At 34.4% G+C, this 15,246-nt stretch overlaps 1 protein-coding gene across 1 annotated transcript in view; it reads left to right on the plus strand.

Annotated features, from left to right (window-relative positions):
* Positions 1 to 15,246, plus strand: part of LOC143912961 (protein Fe65 homolog) — a 57,410-nt gene that overhangs the window by 30,219 nt on the left and 11,945 nt on the right. Inside the window, exon 3 of the mRNA XM_077432436.1 lies at positions 7,785 to 7,956. Coding sequence (XP_077288562.1) covers positions 7,785 to 7,956 — 172 coding nt within the window. The remainder of the gene's footprint in view (positions 1 to 7,784; positions 7,957 to 15,246) is intronic.

Genomic DNA, 15,246 nt, shown 5'->3' on the forward strand with positions numbered 1-15,246 from the left:
GCTCCTCTCCCTCGCCGACGTGGTCACGTAACGATAGAGTGAAGACGTAGGACTAATAAAGGCGTCTGAACCGACAAATCGATTTGCGCGCACCTGTCCGCGGGGAATACCTCATATTGCTGGAGCTGGACTGGCTTATAGGCCTCCCATCACGCTTCAGCATCCGTCTGCGTCTGCTTAATCAAACACCTGACTCGACTAGCCAAAGCAAAAACGATTTTTCGCCGAATTTCCCCACACGCTGTCTATATATCGATCTCGTCAAAACACATTACGAGAGTCAACACATCGGTTACGTGCTATTATTAGGACAGTGAACTTTATGAACTCGGAATTGTTTGATTCGAGGAAAACATACTTATTTTTTCGAGTCACACGATTTGTGGATACCGTAGAAAATCGTACGAATTGATGCAAAGCATTCGTACAAAACTGAGAAGCCGGTTTCAAAAAAATCTTGCGCAAAGTGTAGAAGATGATGAATTTAAATCATCGTTTACAGCCAATTATCATCCACTGTTGGATGACGGCCTCTCCAATGCGCTTCACTCGGCTCTGGTTTGCGCAACTCTCATCCATCTCACCCCACAAATTATCCTAATTTCGTCTATACATCTTTCTTTCACTCTTTTACATTCTCTCGGGTACCATTTTAGCACTTCATTTCTTCCATTATTCTAGCTACGTGACCCGCCCACTGACATTTCAATACCTTCACTCTATTTACTATATCCACTATGTATGTTACATATATGTATATACTTCTCACCCACGTATTTCATTTATAAAATCTTCTCGTTATGCGGAGCATACAGCGTTCCATACTTCTTTGAGTGCATTGGACTTTGTGTAGCAACTTGGCGTTTAATGTTTCACATCTATACATCATCACTGGCAACTCATCGTTCGGAAATCTTTTTCTTCAGGCAAAGTGGCATTTTTGATTTACTCCATCCTAATTTCATACGTCTCTTTTTTATTTATTTTTACTACCGGAAATGTCTGTTATTTGTCCTAAATATAAAAAGAATAATTTATCATAAAAAATACTGACTAAGTTCAAATCCTTGGAAAAGGACAATCCTTGAAACGCAATTCAAACAAAAATGAGAATGAAAAAAGTAACTTATAACTGTTTAACTGTTGTGAAGGGTCGGTAGAAAGCCAGTTTGGATAGCTAGCTATTATCGCTTCGATTTTACACAAGATTACGATGTAATTTATAATGAGCTAATAAAAATCTTGTAATAAAAAATAAACTCTGTCTTATATATTGATACTTTGTATATAGAGAAAATAAAGGAAACAATCAGAAATAAGGAATTGATGTATGTAATTACGAAACTTAAAGTACAGAAATGTGAATGAATTTAGTACCCTTTCAAACAACAATTGATAGGCAAGTTTCACCAAAAATACATATAAACCATTTTAAGAAAAAACGTTTAATAGATTTTCGTAGCTATGTATGTATGTATGTACATAGAAAATTGTCAGTTATTTTTTTAATATTAATTTGTATATATAAAATTGTTTTACAAAATTAGCTCGGTAATTTTTCGAGGAATGCCCTTTAAATGCTTTCATACTTTCTAACTTTATTGCCTTAACGACTGCCTACTTTTTTGGCATTTCTGGGTAAAAAGCATCCTTTTAAATATAGCTAACGCGCACATACAATGTGTATGTACATACTTATGTACTTGTAAAAGTTAGAGCCATTATTCTAAATTTTTTATTTTGTTTAAAAAGCTGCAGTAAAATGCATGCAAAACCATGTTGCAGCATCACGTTGTTTATTTTTTACCTTGGCATAAGCAGGAAGTGTAATGTAAATTATTTTAGCATTTTTTCATTTTTGATTATACGCGTTTCTATGCAAATTTCAGTAAGTACCGCGTAAATTGAGAGATGCATTACACTACTACATGCATCCAAAGTGGTTTTAAACAATGCTTTTAAATTCAAACGGAACACTTAAGCATAACGAGCACCGTGTTCACAATGTTCAAAGGGTCGTTCATGCGAGCTATTGAGCTGAGCTTATAAAGTATGTCTGGACATGAACGTTGACTTTCATACTAATATTTATAGACAAAGTCTCCAATGGTTTGTGTACAATATTTGGCCATATTTATTTGAAGCAAATACCCTTGCACCTGCAAGTTCAACGAACCATTTCAAACTCGGACTCTCTCCGCCTTTGGACGCTAAACATTCTCATTTACATATTTTTAAAATATACTATTTTTGCTTTATTTATGTCGGCAATATCTATTTCGGTAACATTTCCTTGTATGTACATATTTGATTGCGAAAAGTACCTACACGTGTGCTGTAATTCGATTCAAATTGTTATCGCATTCTTATATATGTATGTATGTATGTACATATGTTACAGTTGAAGTGCATCTTCTATTTGTAATAAATTTTGACTAGTTGGAATATATTCTATCTAACCTGGTACCAACTACCATTGTAATTAAAGTGTATTTTTAGCTGTAATATAGTTTGACTGGAATATATTCCGTCTATCCCACGTAAGCTGATTCATATGGCGAATTACATTCCAACTGGTCAAAAAATGTTACAACTGAAAATACACTTCTACTATAAGTTGGTACCAGGTTAAATGGAGAGGTTAGGTTTTCGTGAAAACGTCACTCAAATAGTAAATTAAGTTGAAAAGTCACATTTTTATTTTGAAATCATTCTTAGAGTTATCGTAATACGGTACTAATTACCTTTATTCGTAATATCTAGCAAAATATTAACGCATCATTGAATTCTAAAGCATTCGTAAAAACATTAGAGCTATTAAAACTCAATTGTTATATTACAACTAGCGCACATTGTTGAAAGTGTATTTGCGCTTGTAGAGATATAATTTACTAGTTGAATTTTATTCTAATATGAATGACCTAGAAAGCCAGTTGGAATATATTACAACTGAAAATAAACTTCGACTGTAACATAAATGTACATTCTTCAGCTTCTGTCGAGCCCGCAATTAGTTCGCCATTACATCCTTTACCCACTGGAGTAGTGTTCGCTATATAAATAAACAGGCATGAGCGTTTCTCGTATCGAGTCTCATCTCACGCTCGGACCCTGTTTATTGTTAGATCTTCGAGTTATTTTTGTTTAATATCCATTGTTGCTTAAAATTATGTCTAGTTCTGGACAGTAAAACAGACCTGCTACACGTGGCGTAGGCGGACGGATGAATAGTTCAAATGTTGGAACAAGTTGTGGGTGTTTGTAATAGGACTCGTGCATCTCCGTGTCAACAAAGAAAATATTACCTGCATAACTTGATGTCGTTCACCTGCTGTCGACTTGCACCGTTGCATGTCCTATTATCGTTATCATCTAACAAAGCCTAAATCGCTCGGAAAAAGGTGATCTGAATTCAGGACGTTTATCCGCGTCTACATTTAGATAATTGAAGCAATCGCATAATGGATCTGTTTATTAACCCTGCGAGTCGTTAAGATCGTACGATTTGCATAATTGCTTTCACGTTCGTTGAGGTTATTAGTTTTATCGAAACGCCGGAAGGCAATCGATTCATCGGCTTATTAATAATTAATAGAATACCTTTAGGTAACATACGTCCATATAAAGGTGGAGTACAATCTGAGAAACGTGTCTAAAATTACATTCTCAGCGATACCAATTAGTGTCGAGTCCTCATGCGTCATCATTTCGACTCATTGCGCGGGATGTTTAATTGAAAGTTTTGTATTTGGGTCGTTTTCGATGTGTGGTTTGTGTGCTCGAGGAAAGCATTTAATTCTGACCGAGTGTAGATTGTGTGCAATCGTAGCAAGTTTGTTTTGTTCCAATTGCATTAATTAATCCTCACCGTTCTCACTGCGACGTTTTCTTCTTCCTCCATTATTGAATTACTAACTTGCTGCTAGCAACGCGGTAAGAATTTAATCTCGTATCGCGTCTGAAAATGAAATGGCTGTCTTGAAATAGAATCACGATGATACATACGTTTAGGTAAGGTGGATTAAAAGCAATGGAAAGCTTTGATAACTCAACTTGAGTAAGTTTATTTAACGAGATGTTAAATGAAGTTTGATCAAATATAAGGTAAACTTGTTTTAGTACCGAATATGTATAATAAAATGCTATTTAATTTATTAAAAATCAATATTCGATCAGATTTATTTTATTATATTTGAAATCAATGCACATAAATTTGATTCGAAAATACAAACCAATGATGGGTCGCTGTCATAAATCGCAGACATACAGAGTGGTACGAGGCACGTTTTTTTTTAGATAGTTTTGCACCTGTAAATACCATCTATGCCAGGTCAAAAATCACCCCATCTAGTGTTTTCGGTGTTACATATTATATATGATCTACTAACAAACTAACCAGTAGATCTTATGACAGAATCACTAATAACCATAACACACTTTTGAAGAGTCTCGGTGATTACAACAAAATGTCTATACCCTTCAGGTATAAACACAGATTACCTAAACACAATCTGCTTTAGATCGTCGACTTTAGAGAGTCTTTAATTAATATTATGTATTAGATGTATTATGAGCATTTATAAGAATTGTTAATAGGTTTTTGAGTTATTTTTCCTGTTATGCTGTACATTAACATTAGAATAATATAATACTATGATTACTAACAAAATTAAATTAAAATTGTAAAATAGAAAATGATCAGTAGATCAGTAACTATTAAAATTGATATAAGATGTATTGTGAATAAAATTTCGTAATAATGAAAAGCATTTAAAAATGAAATATATATTTGAAAGTGGCGGAAGTCCAATTTTCAGTTCCGAAAACACTATTTATGTTGGAATTGATTCATAAATTTTTATCATTTCTTTTAATTCGATATTTAAAGAAATTTAGAATAGCAGAATAAACGTACATATTACATACCACCAGTATTTTTAAATATTGTTAATCGCAAAACATTATATTTAATGTTTTGCGAGATATCTCTCGAAATGAAGAAAAGTGGACTTTTCAGCCACTTTCAATTTTAAAGGCTCATATTTTCCTTGTATTGACATAGTTTGACAATGATAGATAATGGTATTCCCATATTTGAATAAATGTATATATACTCTGCTATATATAGTCGAAATAATAAGCTCGTACGAATTAACAATGATATAAGACACGCCCATTCACAGCTGGAGTCAACTTAGGCATGCCGTTCCGTAAGATGTGTCTAAGCTCGCACTTGAACGAATCGTAAAGGATTCATTATCTTGCTTGTGATGAATCACCGGAATGTGCATTAATCATATATCAATAATAATACTAGACTAGATAGTGACGTCAACTGTTGGCAATAACTGAATCATTTGTTGTATTAAATTTTATATGATGAGGATCAAATTCATTGGGGACTTATCAAAAATCTTATTTAACTATGTAACGATATAGAATCAAATATTTCTAAAATATAAAATCTATCATTAAATACACTCTTTTAATTCATCGGTAGATCCTCACGCCATATGGCAAAGGCTTCCCAACCGGTCGATCACGAATAAGAATTTGGTCGATCTCGAATTTTGAAAATAATAATGATTTCCACATAATAATGATATGAACATTGAAAAAATGTTTTAAAAACTAAAGCTTGAAATAAGAAAATTTTTAAAACATTAAGAGAAAGGATAATAATGCGACTATCTTCAAAAAGGAATGGCTTTTAGAACAATAAATATTGGATGAAGTTAACAAGAGTTTTACTGACCTTAATGAGTTTCATAAAATTTGCATTTTTAATCATCACCTTCAAATATTTATGAATGAAAATAATGTCCAAAGTCCAGCAAAAACATCGCAATGATGTTGGTAAATTAGAATTGCAGTTGATTGAATTACAAAATGACGTTACGTTGACACAATTGAAATCTTCTTATAAATGGAATGTATTGAATCCAGAAAAATACTCTAATTAAAAGGACGCTTAAGAAATATTAATAAAAATAACAAAGAAAATTATTTTGACATTTTTCTTTTTAAAATGAATATGTTTAACTTTTAAGAACTAAAAAAAAGCAACAATATTTGTAAGATTCTTATTACAAGTCGATAACCATGAAAATTTAGATGAAAAGTAAATCCCAACCACAAAACGATTGGGTACCCTTGCCATAGGGGGTCGACCGAGTGTACAGACACTATCTCATTCCATAAAAATATCTCACCGGTATCCATCAGTCAACAAATATCTTGTATGATCGGATTCAGTTTTTTTTACATTCGCAAAACTAACTAAAAATAAATCGATGCATACGTCGATCCCTGTATGTTTATCTCTTAAAATTCTTGTCTACTGGATTACAAACACAGCAGTGTATACAACTGCCCACAACTATAAGTCGAATAACATTTTATACTATAACTACATAGTATTGTGCACGTTGATATTTCAGCGGGTGGGAAAAGAATTGATACACGAATTTAAATAAATAAACAACAATTGACGTCGTAATCGTAATCGTGAAGTCGGAATCAAAGTCGAAACCGAAGTTGTCATCGGAATTGGAATCGGAATCAAAATCGATATAATAACTCTTGTTGATAATTCTAAAATTTGTTTTTTTTTTATATCTCCATACTTGCCGATGCACTCACCACATACCCATATACATCCTTTATGTTTTTATATATACTGTTGCGTAGGGGTGGGTGGGATCCAAATGAAAAGCCAAAGTCGTTTCATAGCATTTACTCAACGATCCCACAGGTTCACACGGAACCACCGCTCACACCAAAATAATCTAATCTACCTCCTTATAAAGGACAAGTTGAAAAACACAGCTTCCCCGATCCATTAATGTGTCCATTGTCTAGGCACTTAAAGGTCTATCCTGGCGAGTATATTGTTTACGCACGCACTCGCCCAAGTCTGTGAGAACTACAGCGTATCCTTTGTTCGTGCACTTACTGAGTCCCGTTAGCCTAATCCGGGGTATCTATTGTTCAACCACGAATGCAATTAGACAGTGGATATTATCTTTCATGTTCCTACGTTACAATATTATTAAATATTTTATACTAAAATCAGTGTCGGCTCGTGGATAAGATATCTGGGGGTGCTGCGGATGATTAAAAATAAAAAAAGGTGTAGAAGGAAAGACGAAAGCAGAAGGAATGACGAAAAGTGACGCAACACGAAATACTGCCGGAGTGGCAGTACCAGACCAAGCTTCTAGCTGCGAGCCCCCCTCCCCGCGCCCCTCCTTCGCCCACTCGAGCATATTCCATCGAAAACGGTACTGCATAAAATCATAAAGATGCGTCACTTTCTGATATTAGTACCGCGGTGTATGATATATAATATATTAGATGTATCGATGCACGGGCGTACTTAATACACGCTTAAATAATATTGATATTTTCATATAATATACATAAATTTATGTATAGTATAATATCACATTTTTCTCAATTTGCTTGGGGGTGCTACAGTTCCGCAGTGCGTATGGACAAGCCGCCACTGGACTCTAAAATATTAGTTTAGATCATTTTAAATTGTGTACTTAGATATAATTGGACTCCTGTCAGCGTTTGGATTGATCCGAATCAAATTGATGTATCTATGTACATATATAAACAAGTTAATCTGCTGCTTCTATGTACATATGTAGTAGTACTTTACGCATTCTATAAATTTTTAGTATTTTGGCATCCGTCCATGTTTTTTTTTTCTATTTTGCAGATGTTTGCCTAGTAAATCTGATATTTAATATATGTATCGTTTTGTGTGTTTTCAGAGAATGGCCTTCTGTCTTACGAGAACCCAAACTACCATTTGGACCCAGCGCGTCTCGACGACGCGCTCAATAGAAACGCTGCGCTGGCGCTGTATGGGGCTGGGCCTCGCACTCTGCCCCTGCTAGCCACCAAGGATGGATACGACCCTGACGACTTCACCGACAACAGAAGGTCGCATATTATATCTCAATTTTTCAATCCCACCCCGGTAGGGCTTCGTCCACCCCACCCCCCACTCGCCCCACATCCTTTGACGAGACCGTGTCGGTGGTCGAACGAATCCCAAGTTGATTGATGCCCCCGATACTCTCGAGCCATATGTTTATCAGTGCCTGGATCGAAAACAGGCCAGGCAGTGTGGACGTGGATGAATGGCCGGCGGTTTGCTGGTCCAATCTGTCTGACCACAAATGCTCTGTCCACACGCACACATGCGGCAATCTAATTCGGCTCGCGTACAAATTTTCTCGATTGCGTGTGAACATGTGAATTTTAGAACCCACTGCGTATCTCAAATTTACGACGATTGTGGGGTCTGTGGGAATAAAAGACAATTTCAGATCTATTTTTCCGCATTGAAGTGAATTGTTTCGGTCGAAAGGTAACCTACCCATATTTTCAGAGATATCGTGTCCGATATGGCGACTTTTTATCGATTCGGTATTTTTTGGCACAAGGGCGAAACCTTATTTAGCTGTCTAATTCATACTTGCATGAACTTCAACTTTGTCATATTATAGGTACATACTATGTATGTGCCTATTTGAATAGACTGTCGAAACAAATTTTATTACAAAAGTGTATGGGTTAAAGAGATGGGTACAATTTATGTTTAAATTAAATTTTTTGGTTTCAAATAATTCAAAATAAACAAAAACATTTACCTTCCCTGATCTGACGATATATGTTTGTATGTCTTGAAATGTTTTGTATACTAAATTTGAAAATGTCATCATCAATCTTTCACCATCCTCTGTTGCTGAATAAAGTCGTCTCCAGTCCTCTGTCATTCTTGCCTATTTTGTGCAAATTTCACGCATTCCACACAATTTCATCAGTTTATCTGCCTATTCTTCATTTGGTTTTCTTTCCTTTCTACTGCGTCGTCTTCGATACATTTTGAGTACCACTCGATTTTATCTGTTTGCGTCTCATCTCCTCATCTTATTGTTTTCAGTCGATGCTATATACCCTTAATTAAACTTACTCGTGCGTTCTTTTCTTTATTCCAAATGTATTTTTTCCATATATTTTTTCAGGAAAGAATCTCAGTACTCTTAATACACCAGGGCTCAAAATGCAAATTTTCACGAACGATAGCGCTCAATAATTTTAAAAAAATGCTTTTGTATATATATATTATTTGTAGTTGTATTATAATTAATTATATACATGTCGGAGCTGGTACTAAACATAAAGCAAAAGGAATAAGTATGCGTATAAATTTGAGAAAGCCTGGTGTAAAATATGAGCTCAACGGGCCATTGTTCGAAGAAGAGTCTGAATTCTAAAGTCTTCATATATACATATGTATATATATATATATATATATATATATATATATATATATATATATATATATATATATATATATATATATATATATATATATATATATATATTATTTGTATTCATAATAGATTGACATATGTATTTATGTGTGATAAATCAGAGTTTCTCAATTAGTAATTTGTTTGATACGTTCGCTACATTCAAATTTTCTCATCAGAGGGCCATGCAAGACTGAACATTTTTTGAATTTTGATTCCTTAGTAATTTAGTTCAAATAAGAAAGCCGACAATTTAAAAGAAAATAATCAAATTCGGTGACAGTCTTGTTGCAAGTTCATAGAAATGCCGATTGTCGGCCACAAAACTGAAACTTTTTGCTCAAAGCCAACATAAATACATACATATACATATGTACATGGAATCACGAATCCCTCAAATAAATCCTTTATTTTCTAATAACTCAATATGTTAAAAACGCAATAATAGTTTTAATGTATTTCGGCTACAGATATGTAGATGCTTTAGCGGAATCTAAATGTAAAGCATTTTACTTGTAGTCAACAATTGTGTTTCGCGAGTAGTAAATTATGACTCGTAATGTAAAAAATAATTTTTAACCTTCTAAACATAGTCAATCAATATAGGCATATTATTTATTAAATTTCAATTTTTTCAAAATTTACGAAACGGTATGGAAATTCTGGATTTTTCACGAGAGGGAGCGCTACGTTTCTGGATCTCACGAAAGGGAACGGCGCTCCCACACGTTCCCGTCTATTTCGAGCCCTGAAATACACACTCTGATACAATAAAATACGAAATCAATTTTAGAAAACTACATATTGCTTTCTTTTATAGAAAAATTTTGAATGAATTAAAAACAAAATGATGTCTTTGATGTTGGTCACGAACAGGCAATTTGCTGGTTAAAAATATAAAGCCGTGCTCAGATTTGGAAATTTTCCGGATGAAAAAAGCCCGATAGTCATAAACGTCGACCTTTCCCTTCCGACGTCATCGTGCATCGCGATAACCAGGGGAAAAAGTGAAAATTGAAAGAGGGATCAATACGCAATGTCGACGGATATTCGCGTGTTACTGATCTAACTTAACACCACTTTTGTTCTCCGACTTCCTCCACGATTTAAACCTCACTTACATACATACAATATACACACACCAAGCCGAAACTTCCACTAGCAATAATCGGTTTTTATATTGGGTCAACATGCGATTCTTGAACTTTCCTCTTTTGTGCGGCATCGACAGTTGACTTTGAGGTCGACCTTCGAGGCTCCTAAGGCCTACAAATACAGAAGGCTCCTTCGTGTCTACCACCCCAAGCCTAATATATTTTTCGCTCGCGATTTATGTATACTCATGCTCGTTTGTGTGACTTGCCCATTTCGAATGGTTGAATAGAGATACATTTCCATAGTTCTGCGCCGTTAACCGTTTCAGCTGTTATTTTATGACTACATTGTGGCGGTGTGGTTAAAACTTGCCATATTTTATTTTAAAAATAAACAGTCTTATGCATATTCGTTGGGGAAACCGTGTTGCTTCGCTGGGGTGAATAATACCCGGATACGATTCCCGGTACATGCATACAATGATATGAGGGCCTGGCCCTTTTTTTATACGTCTATAAAGGCCAGTTTCATTGGCACTCGTCTGGCTCTGCCCCCCCCCCCCCTCCTCTGAGTATTTTCGACGTTGAACTTGGCGTTTCATGGACGCTTTGCCTCCTTCCTGTTCCTCCTCCTACTCCCCAGTAAACGCCATTAATAAATATTTCAAGACCATAAAAAAATATGGCGACATTTCGACGAACCGAAAGCGACATTTTACTGTGGCCATTCAGGAGGGTTGAAATTAAAATCTGTCCATATATGGTGATTGCACCTTTCCGGATCCCGTTCAGAATCGATTTGTTTTCAATCATACTATAATAAAGATATAGAAAGGATAAAGGTGCAGGGACACAGAGTAGTACGCGGCACGTGTCTTTTTTTTAGAGAGTTTTTATACATGCAAAAAAACGTTAGCACGCTTAATCTATAGAATTGCGATCCTTTGAAATTCTCACCCTCTGGAGTTTTTTCTGTGATATTTTATATTTGTATTGATATATGTACATAGTTGTGACAGTGATCGAAAACGGTGCTTCCCATATTTGAAGAAATGTAAGAGAAACTTGTCGAAATAATAAGATCCGCCGAATGATAATGACATGAACAATGATATGAAGACACGCCTATCACAGCTGGAGTCTACGTAGGTGTCTCGTGCCGTACTATTGAGTGCGTTCTTATCATACAAGGCTCTTTATTATAATATTTAAATTTCAGTTGATTTTAATTTACCTCTTTTTCTTCTTCTTTTTCGAGTGCCATATCCAGGATATTTGCTTCCTTTCAAAGCTTCTATAAACATTTACTCCTTTATCTTCGCAAACATACATTTTGGTTAGGTTTTCATAAATTTGTAATCATAATGGAATATTGAAACAGTTCAAGTCCCAGCCAAATACGCTGCTGGTGAGATCTTTTGGTTATTAAAACATAGATCGACCGTCTCCCTCTAGAATTTTCCGATTATTCTAGAATAATTGTTGTGACGGATCCAATAAATCGGTGTCCTCTCCCTCTGTTTCTCGCAAATGTTTTAATAATAAAAGTATTCAGAAACATTCTTTTGAAAAATATATCCTGGTTTTCCACATAACCTAAAAACCTTAAATTAATAGCATATCGAATATGTTAAAATTTATAAATGCTACCTACATAATGAATTTCTCACAAATTTGCTGTTTATCAAAATTTTTGTTGATAGTCCATAGATGTCTCCATTGTATTATATTTACTGTTATGTTTGAAAAATTGCTAGTACATACTTATGTACAAAAATAATCTAACCATATGTGTAATACCTGTCATCGCGCATATGATGTATGTATGTATGTAATACAAAAATAATATTACATATTTTATCTGATTTGGCATACAAAATTAGTTGTTCAGTGATTATTCCGCACAAAGCGATCTCGCACACGTTAATAAAATCTCGATCACGGAACATCTGGCACCCGAAAATTCCATCTATCGAGACTATCATAACGAGAATTCGAGTGCCAGATATTCCGTACTCCCGACTTTCGTGGCAACAATTGTCGTGTGCGCAAATTAATCCGAAGTTCAGGACTATCAATTGCAAGTCTAAAGTTAAAAGTGGTTATCATGTCGAAACAACATTACCAAAATCAGGTATGCATTATTTACAAAAATAAAATAAAAAGTATTTCATTTCGAGTATATTTTTCACAAGTTTACCATCCGAATACTGTTGAAAGCTAAAGATTGCATCTTATATATGCTTTGATATACAAAATTTGGTATGCAAACCGATTTCATAGTATTTGCATGAATTGCTACCCTTGGTAGGCAAATGTGCGAAGTGGGAGGGAGCGAAAGGGGGCTGAGAGCATTTAAATTTGAAAAGAGCTGTAATTTGGCTCACACACAGAATTGTCAAAATTACATCGTACGTTTGTCTTAATTTGTGTGTAGTTTACACGCACTCTGCGGGCTTTTGTACGTATGTTGAATACATCGCTGAAATAAGGGAATCGACCGTTTTCTTTTGGCAAACATTCCGGTCGTTCCGCATCCCGAACACGTACTCTCCTCTCCCCAACTTATTTTGAATTACGGTAAGAAAACCGGGTTGCCGTATACTTTAACTATTTTGTCTGTCGCCTAAGTGATGGAAATCATCTCTCATAAGCATTATCCTGCGTACTTACTTTTTTTTGAATGAGCTATTTCTAATGCTTCCACTTATGTAAAAAAAATTATACCGGCGACGTGACGTACCTACATATTATGTAGATGTTGGCGTACGTATGGCAGAGTCTGGGCTGGGGCATGTGGAATTTTATTAGTTGTTCCTTTGTGGATGGGTGAAACCTGTCACTCCGGTGACATCTGCCCAGCTCTATCGAGTGACGTTTTTTCCGTCTCGCAATTTTCCTAGGTAACATCCTTATCTGTTCCTCTTTCGCGAAAATGCTTACGAAAACGAAACCGCTCACCTACATATTATGTAATACAACTCGATATAATATTATATAAAAAAACTACATAAGTACATATTTATACACGAAAAGTTTGTCTAAAAAAAATTTGCATGTTAATATCAATTAGTAGTTTGTAAATAATACATAGGTACATGTATATATTATATTACAGTCGAAGTGTATTTTCAGTTGTAATATGTATATTCCAACTGGCGTTTTAGGTCATTCATATTTGAACCAGGAAATTATATCTCTGCAATCGCAAATACACTTTCAACAATGTGCGCCAGTTGTAATATAACAGTTGAGTTTTGACAACTCTATTTTTTTTGCGAATGCCTTAGAATTCAATAATGCGTTAATATTTGCTAGGTATTACGAATAAAGGTAATGAGTACCGTATTAAGCTCTAAAAATGTGTTCAAAACAAAAATGTGACTTTTCAACTCAACTTATGTACTAGTCGAGTGACGTTTTAATGAAAACTTAACCTCTCCGTCTAACCTGGTTCCAACTTATAGTCGAACTGTATTTTCAGTTATAATATATTTTGGCCAGTTGGAATGTAATTCGCCATATGAATCAACTTACGCGTGCTAGACAGAATATATTCCAACTAGTCAAAATATACATATTACAACTGAAAATACACTATATCGGTATTTGGTACCAGGTTAGACGGAATATATTACAACTGGAAGATACACTTCAACTGTAACATATATGTACATATTATACATATATACCAGCAATATAGATAAATGCTTTCCTTTAAAATTTCATCAATTTATCTGATTTCATTGGAAACGGTTCTTAGGTTCTCAGGAAACAAATTTTAAATCCTCCTATTTGTAACAAAATTTGAGTTTATTGCATCTCATGATTTTTTGAAAAATTTGTCCATATATGTATGTCTTTATGATTATTGTTATGTTTGATAATCGATGTTTGTAATTGGCCTTGAATAATAATCATATGTTCAATGTTGACAATAGATGTCGTGTTAGTAAAAATGGGTGTATACCTGCATAAATAAAATAAAATAAAATATATAACTTTATTTGCTTTTACTTCTGCAAAACAAAATGCTTCTCAAAACTTTTGCAGTACCTTAGTAATATTCCTATTATTATATGCACTCACCGGGAGATTTTCTTGTGTCTAGACCAGAAGTAGACTTACTAAAGCAATAACGCATACTTGGACGTACATACATATGTAGTTCTGCAAAAAAAGTAGACAATAGTAGCAACAATATATATGTACTTTGATTTTGCTATTGGTTAAAATATTTCCCCTATAAGCTGGCTCCTTTTGTTGGTATAGACCTTGAAATGAAATAAAATAGCGTAATATTAATTTTAAAATGAAACAAAGGTGTTTTCGTTTTAAATTCGTGAGATTTTCTTGCCTCACCCTTATATATTATAAGGGTATTTTCCTTGTCAAGAATACTAAACCTAAAAATTATAATCCTCGTAAACGTGTCCAGGCTTTAATCTTCTATCACAATATGCAGAATTAATGTAACGACTATTTTTCCATTCTTTTTATACGTCTATATTCAACATAATATAATTATTTCAGCACAAAAGTATTGACTTTTCGGAAAATGTACACTCCGAATGCTTCCGCGAAAAAGTAGTGAGCTGTCCTTTTGAGTGAATCGATCAACTGAATCATCTCTATCACTTGTATTCATTATTTCTACTCGATATAATGAAGTTATTTGTGGAATTAGTAAAAATATTGTGCAGATCGCTAAGACAAATATAAAATGCAAATTACTATTTATTTTCATACTATTTTGTTTATTTTGATATTTTATTTTATTTACTCGGGTATACACCCATTTTTATTAAAACGGCATC

Source organism: Arctopsyche grandis, chromosome 6 (assembly GCF_051622035.1).
Source record: "Arctopsyche grandis isolate Sample6627 chromosome 6, ASM5162203v2, whole genome shotgun sequence".
NCBI lineage: Eukaryota > Metazoa > Arthropoda > Insecta > Trichoptera > Hydropsychidae > Arctopsyche > Arctopsyche grandis.